The 14,671-nt window shown below is 34.7% G+C and overlaps 1 protein-coding gene across 2 annotated transcripts in view; it reads right to left on the minus strand.

Annotated features, from left to right (window-relative positions):
- The window catches only part of LOC108737026 (sodium- and chloride-dependent transporter XTRP3), an 86,972-nt gene that overhangs the window by 58,021 nt on the left and 14,280 nt on the right, over positions 1 to 14,671 (minus strand). For both annotated transcript variants that reach the window (XM_018469671.2, XM_018469672.1), the window contains exon 2: positions 1,308 to 1,540. In XM_018469671.2, the coding sequence (XP_018325173.1) occupies positions 1,308 to 1,540 (233 nt within the window). The remainder of the gene's footprint in view (positions 1 to 1,307; positions 1,541 to 14,671) is intronic.

A 14,671-nucleotide genomic window follows, 5' to 3' on the forward strand; every position in this document is an offset into this window, starting at 1 on the left:
ATTCATTATCATCATTCGCAACCAATAACTTTCACACATTAAAATTGAGATTCTCAGAGCTACCTAGATAATTATAATTGTTATATGTATAAAGTAAGTGTTAAGTGTTAATAATTAAATATTTTACAAAACTATCGCCTTATACAACTTTTTTGAACTGGTTACTCGCTATTAATTTGGCGTTTAACCAGAAAGTATTCTTTCATCATATATTTATTTCCCCACAACACAAAACAATTAAGTATTAACTAAATGCATGTAAATTAGACGTAGACAGCATTTTCAAACGGTGTATTAGTAGAACAGACTGCATATAGTTGGATTTATGAGTTAACCTATCTGAAGCAACTTTAATATATTCATTATTAACAAAACATTTTTAGTATTTCAAATTTTCAGTTGGCTTTACTTAATTTTAACACTAAATATAAGAAACTTTACTACTCTTTAAAAAAAGGGAGCTACAAGAATGCCCTCGGAGTGAGTGTAGTTTTTCCTACGTCTGGATAGCCCATGCTTCAAATATAGACAAAAAAATTTTTCTCGATATTTTTTACTTCTTTCAAGTACCTACCCTGTACTGTTTTATTCGCTAAAAGGTCAATTTATGCGATGGAGGAGGGTAAGCTCTCCAGTTTTCATAACTCTCACAACTATTGACTATTTTTTTTTAAGACAAACTCGCATGTATGACAGAAAATTTCAGCATTTAAGACAATTATTGTGTCGGTAAATATAAAAAATTGTGCTTAGAATTATAAAAAAAGGATTAAGTATCAGATTAACTAAGCAAGATCAAGACCAAGACCAAAACTAGAAGTATTTAAGACCGAATAAGCAAAAGCAAGACCAATATCAAGAGACTGGGAGAGTCTTAGTTTTGGTTTTGCTTTGCTCATCATTAAAATTACATAATGTTCAAGCTAACAAAGCACCTCAGTAAGTCAGTAAGTGACCACACTAAATAGGTTGGTAGTCACAACGTCAAGATATAAGTTTAAAGAAAATAAACAAGAACCTATTTGAGGGATAAAAGGAAAGGAACTAAAAGGCATATGGCTAGCACAAATAATGTGTTAAACAAAATAGAGTTTGAATGATTTTATGACCAAAACATCATTATTAATTGTTTTTTAAAAAAGGGCTTATGGAAATGAACTGCAAAAGTTTTTCTTTATGCAATTAACTAAGTATGACATTTATACGTTAAAAAGTGAAAATGCTACCAGAATTCAATACATTCGTTACCTACAGTTAATACTTCAACAATTAATACTTAAATTTCATTTATGTATTACGATCCTTACCTGAAAACTGTTGAAAAGGTAGTAGAAGCACCATGTTATTATTACGTTATAGTAAAGTGCAACGAAGAAGGTAACAACACAGGATGAAATCCCGATTCCACCCAACCAGGGGTGGATTGTATTCCAAACGCCTAGAGAACCCAATCTCATTTTTTGTCCTATTCCTAATTCTATTAAGAACAACGGGATTCCTTCTAATACCAACATTATCACAAACGGAATTAAGAATGCCCCTGTAAGAAAAATGAGAATAGGTTAATTATAATATCTAAAAAAATTGTTCATATAATAGTATATATGAAAAAAAAATTAATTCTGAAGTAGGTAACGAAGAATTCAAAATTTTATGTTCAAATTCTAAATAATAAACTAGCGTAATTATTTGCCCGCCAGTCCAGGGTTAACCAAATGATGATAATTTACAAATATTACGCACAATAATTACTTCATTTACTTGCAAAATAAGTGCATTTTGCATTCCCCAGCAACGAAACAGTAAGCGAAAAGAATTATCTTTGTACAAGCGGAAATTGACGCAAGTTCGATAGTTCTGCTTGTTGTGAAAATTATGGAACTTCACGAAGTCATCAAAAAATACAAAGAGGGTTTCTAACCTAGTTAGTATCGCAAATTTCATCAGTTTTTTGTTAAATCAGCTAAACCAAAGATACTTCTAGAACCAGTGAATGACCCATGTTGAACTATGTACAAAAATAATTCACTGGCTCATCAAGAAGTTTAGTGCGTGGACGGGGATCGATAATCCAATAGCGATCAGTCGACTCGGGAACGCGTTGAGAAAAAGACACTACCCTTAAGACCATAACCGGTGGAAAACCCTAACTGTTGGTATCACCACCTAGTGATCGGGATGATTACAACGCTCCTATCAATGTAAGTAAATTTGTCGGTGTGTTGATCTACATTGGGAGAAAGATCCTTTTTGGAAACGTTTCTATTTAATTCTCTGTAGGTATAATTCCATATAATATGGTTGTTATTGTTTCCAATCTCGCGTTTCTTATCATTTTAGTACCTTACTACCAATCACGACAAATTAATCAAAATACATTATAATCAGGTAATTAAAATAAATAATTAACAAAAAACCCAAAGTAACAAAATACCTCGTGACAATAATATGCCTATCGTTTTGCTGAGATATGTTAATATTCCTGTAGCCCTAAGAATATCTAACATTATAAGTTGTTGTAACTATGTTAGTGGTATCCTCGTGAGTAAGGCGATGCTCCGTCAAGGATTTTTCTGTCCGTTCCAGATAACATGTAATTTCTTATGTGGTGGAATATGACGCTTAGAAGATCGCTCTGACAAGTACCAGTAGTTGTACTTCTACAGATCAGAAGGTTCTGAATATGTGAACCAAGTGCATTTGCAGTACTAAGGAGATGAAAAGACTCGAGTCTATTTTACATGACTAATTTTTTCATTGTATTTACCTACAGCGTATTTACACCTAAATTATTTACACGGCTTAAATCTAAAAAGCCAAATGTGAAACGATCGCCCGGTTATGTCGTTCCATTTGTGTTCCAATATATGTGTATAAGCATAAGTCTGCGTACGGTATAAAGGGAGTTGTTTCTCTGCACTGAGTGTCCCCAAACTGTTGTTGAGTAGTTTTTTTCTCATTTACCGAATAATCTCAAACGATGATGCAAAGTATAATATTAATAATATTGTAATGTTCGTGAGTTTAATAAAATTAATTTCTAATACTGATAACGACAAAACTATTTATTTGCACTAATTATTGAAGAACTTAAAAACACTATTAAATTATTAGTAAACTAAGGTTATGAATTATTATATTTTTTAACACTACTGTTCATATATCACTATTCACTGCGCCATTTATTTCACTGCTATCACTGTCGATTTATTTCTGGATTCACTTCTGCAACGATCAATTTATTTCTTCTTCTCTCTCGGCGATTGTCTCTTCCTTTAAATACTCTTTTGTTTCCTTTTTGGAACCCTCTAGAAACATCCGGATCATTTTGTTTTTCTTTGAACTGTTTAACTGCTTTCCTAGAACACAGGTACGACACACACATTTACAAATACGGCGCACATGGAGAAAGGCGCCCGCGGCTAGTCGGCGAATCGATAAGCTGTTCACGCACACAAACACACTCGTGCTCACTACAATACAAAATCTGTGAACCTTTTTAATAAGCACCAAAAAGAATCTGAACTAATTTCGAGTGAAAAATTGTTTTTGTTTCTTCACAATATTCCTGACGTTTCGCCCCTTGGTTTGGGACTCCTTCAAGAGTTCTATAAGTTACAATTTCACACAACTACTAATATAAATATTCTTAAATAATAAATTGTAGGATTATGCCTAATAACGTTATGTAATTTGGAAATAGCAAACTACCTTTATATAAAATTTTTGTTAAGGAAAATAACTAATAAAATAGAATTACAATTTAGATTTACTTAGCCATATTTAGATTTAAATTAGTTTAGGATATTGTAGTCACTTATTAGGCGGTATTATTATTATTTAGACTGGGTAAAAACAATTAAAAATTAGGCATCTCATACACAATACTGTCATACATGTTCAGTCACTGATACCTAGATGGTCAGATTCAAATCAGAAAAATTCCTTTGAAAATATACATTTATGTGTAATCTTCCCGGCAATCTACAGCTAAGTGGCAATAATTAATACAATTCAATGAAGAAGATGAACCACAAACGAAATATTACGAAGACTCGAATTGAGATGTCGTATTTAATGTTTTTAAATAGAGAATAGTAATTTTATTATAAAAAAATTGTTTTCAAGAGCCATCCTATAATTCATCGATTACTTGCCAAGTTTGACGATATGAGCTACTTCAAGGAACAGCCTCTTGAACAAATCGGATTCCACGTGAAGAATTTTATAATCTTTAAAATTCAAATTATGGCCTATTTTCAAAGCATTTGAAAATGCTGTAGTAGCTATATTTTTGAGTAGGGCTTCCTTGTAATCGCTTTTATACTCACTTAGCCTCAATTTTAAGAGTCTGTTTCATTGACCAATGTAATTAAATTCACTATTGCAGCATCTTACGCACTAAATTGAATTAAGAGTATTAATAATGTCAATTTTCGTTTAATGTAACCTAAAGGTCTAACCAGTAGTAGCAGCTAGTTTATATACAACTGTGTGTCGTCGAAATAGACAGTTACTAAGTCGTTGTTTAACATTTGATTCGTCATTTTTTGGATTATATTACCCAAAAGACATTCTGTTGCACTCAAAATGTCCGTAGGGGGGTCAAACACTGTATACATACAGAAGCATGTAATTTAACTATTTGCTCGTCTGTTCGAAGCGTTGAAGACTTGTTTTTCACTGTAGTTGAGTTCAACATACGATAATCCATACTTTCCGTTCTTCTTCTTCACCAACAGAATAGGTAAGCTAAATGGGGAAACTGACTCATTTATTATTCCTACGTCCAGAAGTCCTTGGATCATCTTTTAGTTACAGCATTCTTAGCCGATGATATTCTGTGTAATTAATAAATAAATGTTTGTTCGTTATTTAACTCGATGTGTATTTTTGGTTGTTTTGACTTTCCAAGTTCATAAATATTTGTAGCAAAACAGTGGCGATATTTATTTACTAATTACTGCAATGCTGCTTGTACACTAGGAATCACTTCTCTGATTTGTAGATCATTAATTGATAATGGCTTCAAAGTTTTCCGATTGGATTTATATTTTGTATATGTACTTCGGAGGCACATCGCCTTGGCCTAACCAGAGGTCTTTTATGATTGATAATAATCTTGTTCCGCCAACGGAATTTAAGATCGGATCAGTCAAATTATTTATCGATGATCTTATTAATGAATTTTAATAGCGTTTGATATGTAACTTGCAGAAGCAACAGGCAGACGCAGTTATAAACAGCATTGTCGGGAAGTTGTCGATGTCACATGGCAAGTTTGAGTACTTAGAATAATCACCGTTTTCAATGTCATAATAACTGATCTACATCAAAGACAATTTGATGGCATTTCTTCGGCTTCCTCGATTTATGTGTTTGTCAATTGCTCTGACTATTTTAACGATATAATTGATTGATTTGTCGCGAGATCTGTCATATTCAACTAATTCCTTAGTCCTTTTAACCTTTGTGTACCTATTTATTCTCAGCATGAATATCAAATGAAGGTACTCACTAAATATATTCACCTACCTATTAATATAATTTTAAATTTACGAAAATCCATCGGAGCCTATTACCATTTAATCGGAGGGCTTTCAAAAATTTTAATTAAGTGCATTTTCGTTATTGTTTTATTATATTAAAGGATTTATATAATTAAATTAATAATTAACACAATATTCCCTCTTCAGGAATCTAGGAATCCGTATAGGCGGAGTTCTTTTATGTTGAGAAGTGGCTAACTTAAATGCAGCAATGCTACAATACCGAAATAGCATCCACTAGAATATTCCGTTCGCCATGGTAATCGAATAGGACCACTATTTGGCATTTCTTGACCTATTCCTTACAAGGAAAGAACAAACTAAAGCATCTTTTTTGGGGAAGCCTACCCATATCGGCCGACATCTGTACAAACACTTCAATATTTCCTACGCTACAATAGGTACATACTAACTACCATAATGAGATAAAGTAGTTGTGTAGCAGTTATTTACTCATTTATTTTTTGAAAATTAGTTCCTAATTAAGATTTTTCACCTTGTCGCAGTTGGGGGGGGGGCAATAAGCAAGCATGCATCTAAAGGATAAAGTGCAGCTACGGACAAGAGAAAAGCTCCGGAAACATCCGTTTGGTGTGTCGTAGAGAGCTATCGAAAGCCTTCAAAGAAAAGTAAGCCGCAGCTGGTTTGTGAACGCAGTGTAAGTCCAGCACGAAAAAGGTAGACTAGCGTAAGGAAAGAATTACCACCATGGCTTGAAAGAAAGACTGTCCCGGTTCGGTCTCCACCACCTTCAATATTAATAATATGAGAAGCCAGCGGTACTCTGGGTTTTACGTATGTTATTCATGTCCAAAGCAACGTACGTGTCCTGGCACAGTGGTGTGCATCAAGCGAGGTCACAGAGTTAAGGCAACTTGACGAATTAAGGGATTACGTCGTGAAGCGTGTAGGATACAGCAGGTATACGTGGATCGAATGTAAAAACTTCAGGTGGAGGCAGAGTAAAGACGAAAATGCATAGAAACTCGGGCTACCTACAAGGTTGAAGGGTGCTCGGTGATAGCACGATACGGGAAAACCGATGTCATCCAGCGAGGAGTGCTCCAAAGTGGCATTGCAATGTCTAGGAGTCTAACTTCGACTACTCTTCCTCCAATTGGTGTCGGACTCGAGGGGGCAGTTGGTAAATAACCCGTACGCTGGATGAGGGAGCTGCGCAGAGAGGGATCCGGTCCATTGCATAGTTCTCGATCTTGAACGTACTAAAGGTAATGGATTTCTGTCACCAATTCATCTGATGGAGGGAAAACCCCAGGGAGTCTTTTTTACTGTCCTCTTACACTTGTGACGGTTTGGCATGTGGATAAGCTTTGCTGCATGTTAAATCTCCACTAGTTGTAGCATGTACATGCAGGGCTTTTATTTTTGATTTCACTACTGATATATACTATGGAATATTAGTTGTCGAAATATTTGATTTGCTGTAAAAAAATACCTTTGAAGCTGTCCCTTCGCACTCGGCAAAATTATGATAAATACTGTAATTTCGGAACTCAATTATTACATTAATTTTTGACATAAGAAAGAAAAATCCTCCGTAGAGGGACCTTGTCGTGATGGGGAGCAATGGCCTTCAGCGATGTCGACAGGCGAAGCGTTATCCTTACTACTAGCTGACGAAGTTAATTAGCGGCTAAACATGAACCTGGTTGTGGCTATCTAGGATTTTCCTAACCGGTTTTACAAGTTTTGCAAACTAACTTCATTTTAATTTCATTTTTGGGTTTCTCGGGTCACAGCTAAATTGTGGCTTTAACGGCTAATAATCCTATGGTTTTTACTTTTGTCCTACCAATTTTGCCATGCCAATTGCAAAGATGTGAGCTTTTTTTTAAAAGAAAAGCAGTAAGACGAAGAGAACCCTCCAAGATTCTCCTCAGAGGATGATGTCAGGCGGTGACATGTGATGAGGCAAAGAACAATTACGATGTTGTTAAGGTATGCAAACCAAATACGAGGTATATATCCAGGAGAGGATGAATATATGTCTAGATGGTTGTATAACAGATAGAGGGCAGATAACAAAAGGAAAGGTCTGCAAGGAACTTAACATGGTGTGACCTGCAAGACACCAATATGAGACTATTTTCACTCGATTTTTCCTCAAATAGAATCCTCCATGAAATGGAGGCGTTCTTAAGTAAGTAGAAGGCGCTCCACCACTAGGCCTGTGTTGGCTGATAGAGATCTGAACGGCCACTCCACCCTATCCGGACCTCTCACCCTAAGACCAAGGAATTCCTAAGCGGATTGTTCCGGCGACAGGGACACGTTACACAACCAAGGATCGGCATCCACCTTTTACACGAATCGTTCATCAACTGTAGATCTTACTTGGAAAGTGCGCATCCCAGAGAATTGCTACTGGATGCACATACTCTGAGGGGTCATAGAATTGCGTCAACTGTCTTGAAAGGGAGAGGAACCCTAAAACCAATAAAATAGAATCGGGGCCGAAAGAAAGATTCAGTATCCCGACTAATGGTGTCGCACACTTCAGGTTGGTCCTGCAACAGCTACACTAAAATCCGCAATCCCGCCTGTATTAGACCACCGGTCCTTCCTAACAAAGAAACCCAGGCCAGTATTAATATATTTCAGCTTAATAAATAAAGTTTTTTAAGTGCAACAAAAAATAACAAGTATCGAACTTTTCAGAGTTTTATAACATACTAGCGACCCGCCCCAGCTTCGCACCGGTGCAATGCTGATATTAAATATGTATATTTTTGTTTTGTTTAGATTATTATCGAAAAAGGGAAATCTTCAAAAAATACCCCATGAACATACTAAATATACTACAGAATGTCTTTATATACAACATTCACAGTTTTTTTGTCATTCGATAATACAAACCCGCCTCCCGGCCTGTACCGCCGGAACCGCTACGTCCCTGCATTTTAAGTCTGTAATATCTTCGAAAATATTCATTTAAATTACATGCTGTAAAGGGCCGTATTGACCTATATTAAATGCACAATGTATTTAAAAGTATATAATTGGATAAGAATTAATGCTGTATTGCCTATAATCGCTTCGTAAATAAGACATTATTTCTCATAAAAAGTAGATAAAAATGGTTATTGTGAGTTATCCTTAAGAGATAGACATATACCATCGCGGACTTTTTTGTAGACCCTTTTAAGATGTACAATACGTATTGTAGTACATTATTTTGATCTATCTCGTAGGGTTCAGCCAGCGTTTACAATGTAAGCGCAAAAAATGTGTTTATTTACGACATTACATCACATTAGAAACCTCTAAAATTATCAGTCATATTATGCATGTATTATACATATAAACCTTCCTCTTGAATCAATCTATCTTTTAAAAAAAACCGCTTCAAAATCCGTTGCGTACTTTTAACGATTTAAGCAGGGACAGACAGCGGGAAAGCGACTTTGTTTTATACTATGTAGTGATATAATTATTATCAGTTATTATTTATATAGCAAAATAACATAAAAAAAACCAGTAAAGTTTCTTCCCCGCCATCGGTACACTACTGAACTCTGGCTTTAACACGAATACGTATTTCTTAATCAACGTTCGGGTACGTTTGAAATCTTTCCAACTACCACCGCCCAAAAATAATAAACTGATAATTGTTCAAAAACTATATATCCAACATAGTCCAATTTTCGACTAAATAATTTACATACTCATACCTGCTGTATTGCGTATGGCCGCTACTAAAGCTTTAAAATTTGTAAATGTCACGAATTTAAAATGAAAAATTTTTTTTTTGCGAGTTTTCACATTTTTCTATTGATACTTGTTCTACTGTTTAGTATTCAAATATTTTTAGTCAAAGCAATACTGGGATTAAAATTATTTTATTTAAAGAACTACAGCCAACGTTTCGCCCAGGTTGTTGGACTTTTTCAAGACTAGTTTTTTATGTTAAAAACTGTAATACTAATGGATTCTGGTTAAGTAGTATCCACAGATCATCACAATCATTAACAAAAACTTGTATAGATAAAATTCTAGAAACTAATTAACGTAACATTATTTTAAAAACGTACGATTAAAATAATAACAATGTGGTGACATTTATTATTAACAAACACTTTCAAATAGCAACAGTGAGAAGAAAAATTGGGAGGTTGGGCTGATCAAGAACTCAATTTTAAGGTTTTCAATTATGTTTAACTACAGCTTTTACTGCTTTTTCCAATACCATTTTGTTATAAGCAGTAATAAACTGATTGTTATAATTATATTATTCCATCTACAGACCATGCTTTCAAACTCTATACAGTTATTGTTACAGTTGTAACTGTTATTTTTAATTGTAAAATTTCTGAGTTATATTGCAGGCCTGGTTTGAAACGAAGAAACAGTGGTGGAACAGCAATATTGTGTCAGTGAGATAAATACAGCCGACTATGACGAAATATGCAAAAGTTAGTGGGTAAAAAGTAAATATAAAAGTTTTAGAATTGACTAATAAAATATAAACTCCTCATTAGGCAAGTTTAACGCCGGGGAAGCACAGTGGACCTTCTGAATATGAAAAAAACCTAAAATCGTACACCGACCATTCCAAACTTATTATACAAAAGGAGGAATGCCCTCGGGATTAAGTCTGACGACCCTAATACTTATACTAAAAGAGAGAAAAGAAGCAATTCACCCGAAATGTCTGCTTAACACCATGAAGAAATTGTACAAAGGCGTGGTTAACAAAAAAAAACTAAACTAAACTTTTGGGTGTTTCATTCCCACCAGCCAGTAATGCTGGTGGGCGGGCAGTCCCTCCGTACTATGCCGAAAGGTAGGGCGGAAGGCCCTCTTCAGCTTGCTTTCAGGAATCGTGGGAATGGGTGGGTGGTGGTTCGGGTGAGAAAGATGAGACGGACGAAATGAAGACAGAAGAGAATGAAAGTGTACAAATAATACCATTAAACCAATTCCTTAACCCCTATCCCGGTATGTTTGTGTGTTTGAAGAAGTTTCACTTCAGTAGCGTGTTGTATAATTACACGTTGTATTTTTTTTTTTAGTTGTCGTCGTGTGAGGGTTGTCACGTCTAATTTTTTATGATTTTGTGTGTGTGATTCCCTTTTCATTCTTAGAAGTTTGATTCCGAATTTTGAAGAGATACGCACTTGCACGATTGTCTGTGACGGAGAATATGTATATATAATTGTGCCTGATGATTAACCCCCGATTTAGGGCGGGCAAACCGGAGAATTCGTCCGAGGCGGCAGTTCCAGCGGGCGCCAAAATCATAATATAATATGGTTAGGTTAAAAATAAGAAACTTACTATCCAAAGCACCTGACATGTGACGCACGCTGTTCTATCAATTATTCATTTGATTTGAAAACGCCCAGTTGGTTTTTGAACCCATTCTAATGGTTCATTTTTAAGAACTTATTTGAAAACATTTTCAAATAGTTATTCTGAAGCGAAACTTCAGCAAACTTAAAATAATTAAAACCTATTTGCGTTAAACAATTAATTACGAACGTATATCTGGCCTAGCGATCATAGTCTTTGAAAATAAAACTGCCTTTGAGATGGACTTACACCACCCTACTCTTCGTGCGTCTGAGTCCTCAGTCCTTATTGCAGTATATCCTCAGTCCTCATTGCTTCTCTAAGATCGTTCAAAAGAACGGCAGGGACGGGAGGATTGTAATTCTTCGAACTGCAATACTCGTATAATATGGATCAATTTTCCTTAAGGTAAGTCAATTAATCTGTTTCTGATACTTCGTATTGTTGTTCTCTAATTACATTAGACGCACCATGTAGATGTTCAAAGGTAAACGAACTAGGACAAAAGTTTCGACTGTGGAAGCAATTACAGTAGCAAGTATAAATATGTTCCGTAAATAACTTGAACTTCAACTTTTGTTGAAGTGGCTAATATTGTCCGCCTGCTAGGAAACCCTTTATGATTCAATGACTAATTTTGTTGAAGTTGGATTAACAGTCTGTCCAATTGCCAAACTAAATTGTTTATCCTCGTCTTATGAAATTATCCTGGAGCGATGAACTTTAACACACATCCTATAAGTATAAAATACTGTGCTGTAGGAATGCCAATGATGTAAAGTAAAATAGAATATTCTTCAGATTTGATCACGATTACATAATGGTTCGTATATATGCATAGTATATGCTGGTTTGACCTAAGAAGACCTAAGAAGTAATTTGGCTTTGAAACCTGTGCAATAAAAATGCCTACAACAATCTTTTGATAATTCTGTTATGCCTTAATTTCCAGAAAACTAGGACGGATAATTGCGAGTTATTAATTTTAAGTGGGGTTTGGCTCCCTCCAGGGTGAAGCAGTTGTCGTAAACGACAGGAAGGGAGTTCTATTGAATGGAACATGTCTTGTTTAAAGTTTTCTGTCGAAAGGGGGTTTACTATTTTTGTGTACCCTAAGTAGGTTCAACCAGCAAAAAAACTTTACCTTTCGTAATGAAAGGAAAAACCTGGTAAACGTCTCTATCTCAATTGAATAGGAATTAAGCCTTTCCAATATCAGGATATTCGCAATCTTTGGCAGCGCGCAGTTAGCCTCTATACTGTATTTATCTAAAAGTTGGACTAGAGTTATGTGCTTTCTACATCGCTCTCACAAACTGTAAGTTGGTACTACATAGACGAGAAAAAAAGGAACAGTGCTTCCTTAAAGGTAAGTAATTACTGTCGTGTTATCATTTTGAAGTAAAATATAATGTTCAAACCCGAAGAAATGTAATCTTTAAAAGCTGCATTATACGGAATCGTCTGTGTCTAGAACAGTGCTGCAATAACCATCCTCTGAGGTTTTCATTTAAAAACATCGGATAATTAAGTATGAAAATATTACCGTTGTTTCAATTTTGTTCTTGAATGGCTCCATTTGTCTTAGATGAGTTAATCCTGTCTACAAAACTTTACTTGGATTAAGTGAGTCTGTATTAAGTAAAAATTAGTGACTAGGGTGTTTAGATAAAGCCTTTATTTGTGTATTTGGTTTGTGATACAGGATCACAAAACCACTTTTCTGAATACCAGGATTTTGCGTAATACGATGTCTGATTTCTACTCACAATTAGTCTGCCGCTTGGATATACATATTCATAACAATATGTATCATTTCTTTTCTTTTTTTTTTTTAATGGGTGACCGTTTAGTACCTTGCACTCTAGTTTCAAAAATGAGGAAGATTTGTGAAGGTGACGCCGAGTAAGGAGTATAAATATCAACAGAATTGTGATAAGTGTCTTAGAGCAATTTAATAGGCTGTTGAAGTGATTAGCCTGAAAACCCTGAAAACCTGGCATTACGCAGGCATTTACTACCTTTGTAGGTAGAATAGATGAAAATTGGTGAATGTAATGCAGGTCAAGAAGTACGAATACCAACAAAGTTGTAATACAAACTTTGGAATGTAATCGCAATTTTGACTCGCCAACTTCCACTTTTTGGAATGACACTAGACTGGGGAAGATTCTGTTGCGTCATCTCCCAGGGGTTTATTAAGCCTAAGGTCTGAATAGTAGGCGAAAAATAATCCCCTTTACAATTCTTTGGCGTCGGCAAGCGACGGTTTTGCTTTAGAATCGGACACGCTACAAGAAAAATATTCCTACTACATGGTGTTCAATATAATTCGAAAACAGCAATACTAAGTATAATAACAAAATCGATTGTTTTGGAGAAAAGAAAGCACGTCGTGTAATGCTGTAGCAAAATTAGAGTCACATAAATAAAAAGGTTAAGTAATAGATAAAAAAGTGAAAATTCATTGAAGGGTTCTTACTGTCCTGTTCACGAAAAATGTCATCCATTATATATTTGTGTCTTTCTTAACATTTATATAAAACATAAACATAAACATAAAATTTATCTCCAACGCTGGAAAGAGGGGGCACCACTATCAAGTTTCTGTCCCGGTTCGAAAAAATGTTGATGATAGTTGACTATCGGAATTGAGACTCATTGTGGGGTTTGCAAAATTGTCGAATAACATCTTTTAAATTACTTACTAGCATAAGCCTTTATATTGAAAGAATTAGATACGATTTTTGCTGTAGCCGAAAATAAGTGAAGATACGTAAAGATAAAGTGCTTGTTAGAATAATTATCAATTCGAAGAAATGATGCCGAAATGCATGTTCCTTCACCCCTGTACGCAAACAGTACGCCACCATATTAAGTACGCAATTAATGTCATGACGGAAACAGAAGTATATTTTACAAAAAAAAATTGAAATACAGAAGGCTGATGCTGATGTTGATTACAACTCTTTTGAATGAAGTTTCGTCTTATTAAAGATTAGACACCCATCTACATTCCATTCCGAAATATTTGTGCTCAATTCTCACTGTATACTAGTTTAGAGCGAAACAACGGTCATCAAAGAATTGAAAAATCAGAATATGGCAGTAACTACGAGACAAACACATCGAATCAAACATAAGAACCAGAACATCAAGCAAATAAATGAAAGCAAATAACGGAAAAAGTGCCTCAATACAGTATTAATCCAAAGGAAACTCAATTGACTTGAAAAATTCACTAATACATTAGATCTACCATCTCAGAAATAAATGACTAATTGTAAGACACTGTCAGAAAGACGTTCGACAATCAGATAACGCAATAAGAACACATTGAATAAAAAGATTAGAAAGAAGACAAACCCAATAAAGAACATGTTGATAAAACAAAATCAAGACCTTAATGCTTCGGACAAAAAGTTAATGGATTATGTAGCTAGATATAGTAAATAATTCATTTAACTAACAAGAAGAGAATTTTCTAAGAAAAATGGTGAGAAAATTGACAAATTTGAAAGATGCTTAACCGAAATGAGAACTTGAACAGTGAGAGAAAAAGAGATATTTTGATTTGAAGAAATATGGGTAGATAAACTCACAAAAAAACTAAAGGATAATTCAAAATTATTCGTGGAAAAATTAAATAAAAATTCTGAAGAAAAACTAAATGAAAATTCCATAAGAATGGACGAAATATTAAAGGAATTCATATTTGGAAGGAAAATTCGAAGAAAAATTCATGAAAAATGTAGAGCACTAAATAAAGAAATATAGGAAGTAATTGGGGTACTCGATGAAAAACTAGC

The sequence above is a fragment of the Agrilus planipennis genome, unplaced genomic scaffold (genome assembly GCF_000699045.2).
Source record: "Agrilus planipennis isolate EAB-ADULT unplaced genomic scaffold, Apla_2.0 scaffold113, whole genome shotgun sequence".
Lineage (NCBI taxonomy): Eukaryota > Metazoa > Arthropoda > Insecta > Coleoptera > Buprestidae > Agrilus > Agrilus planipennis.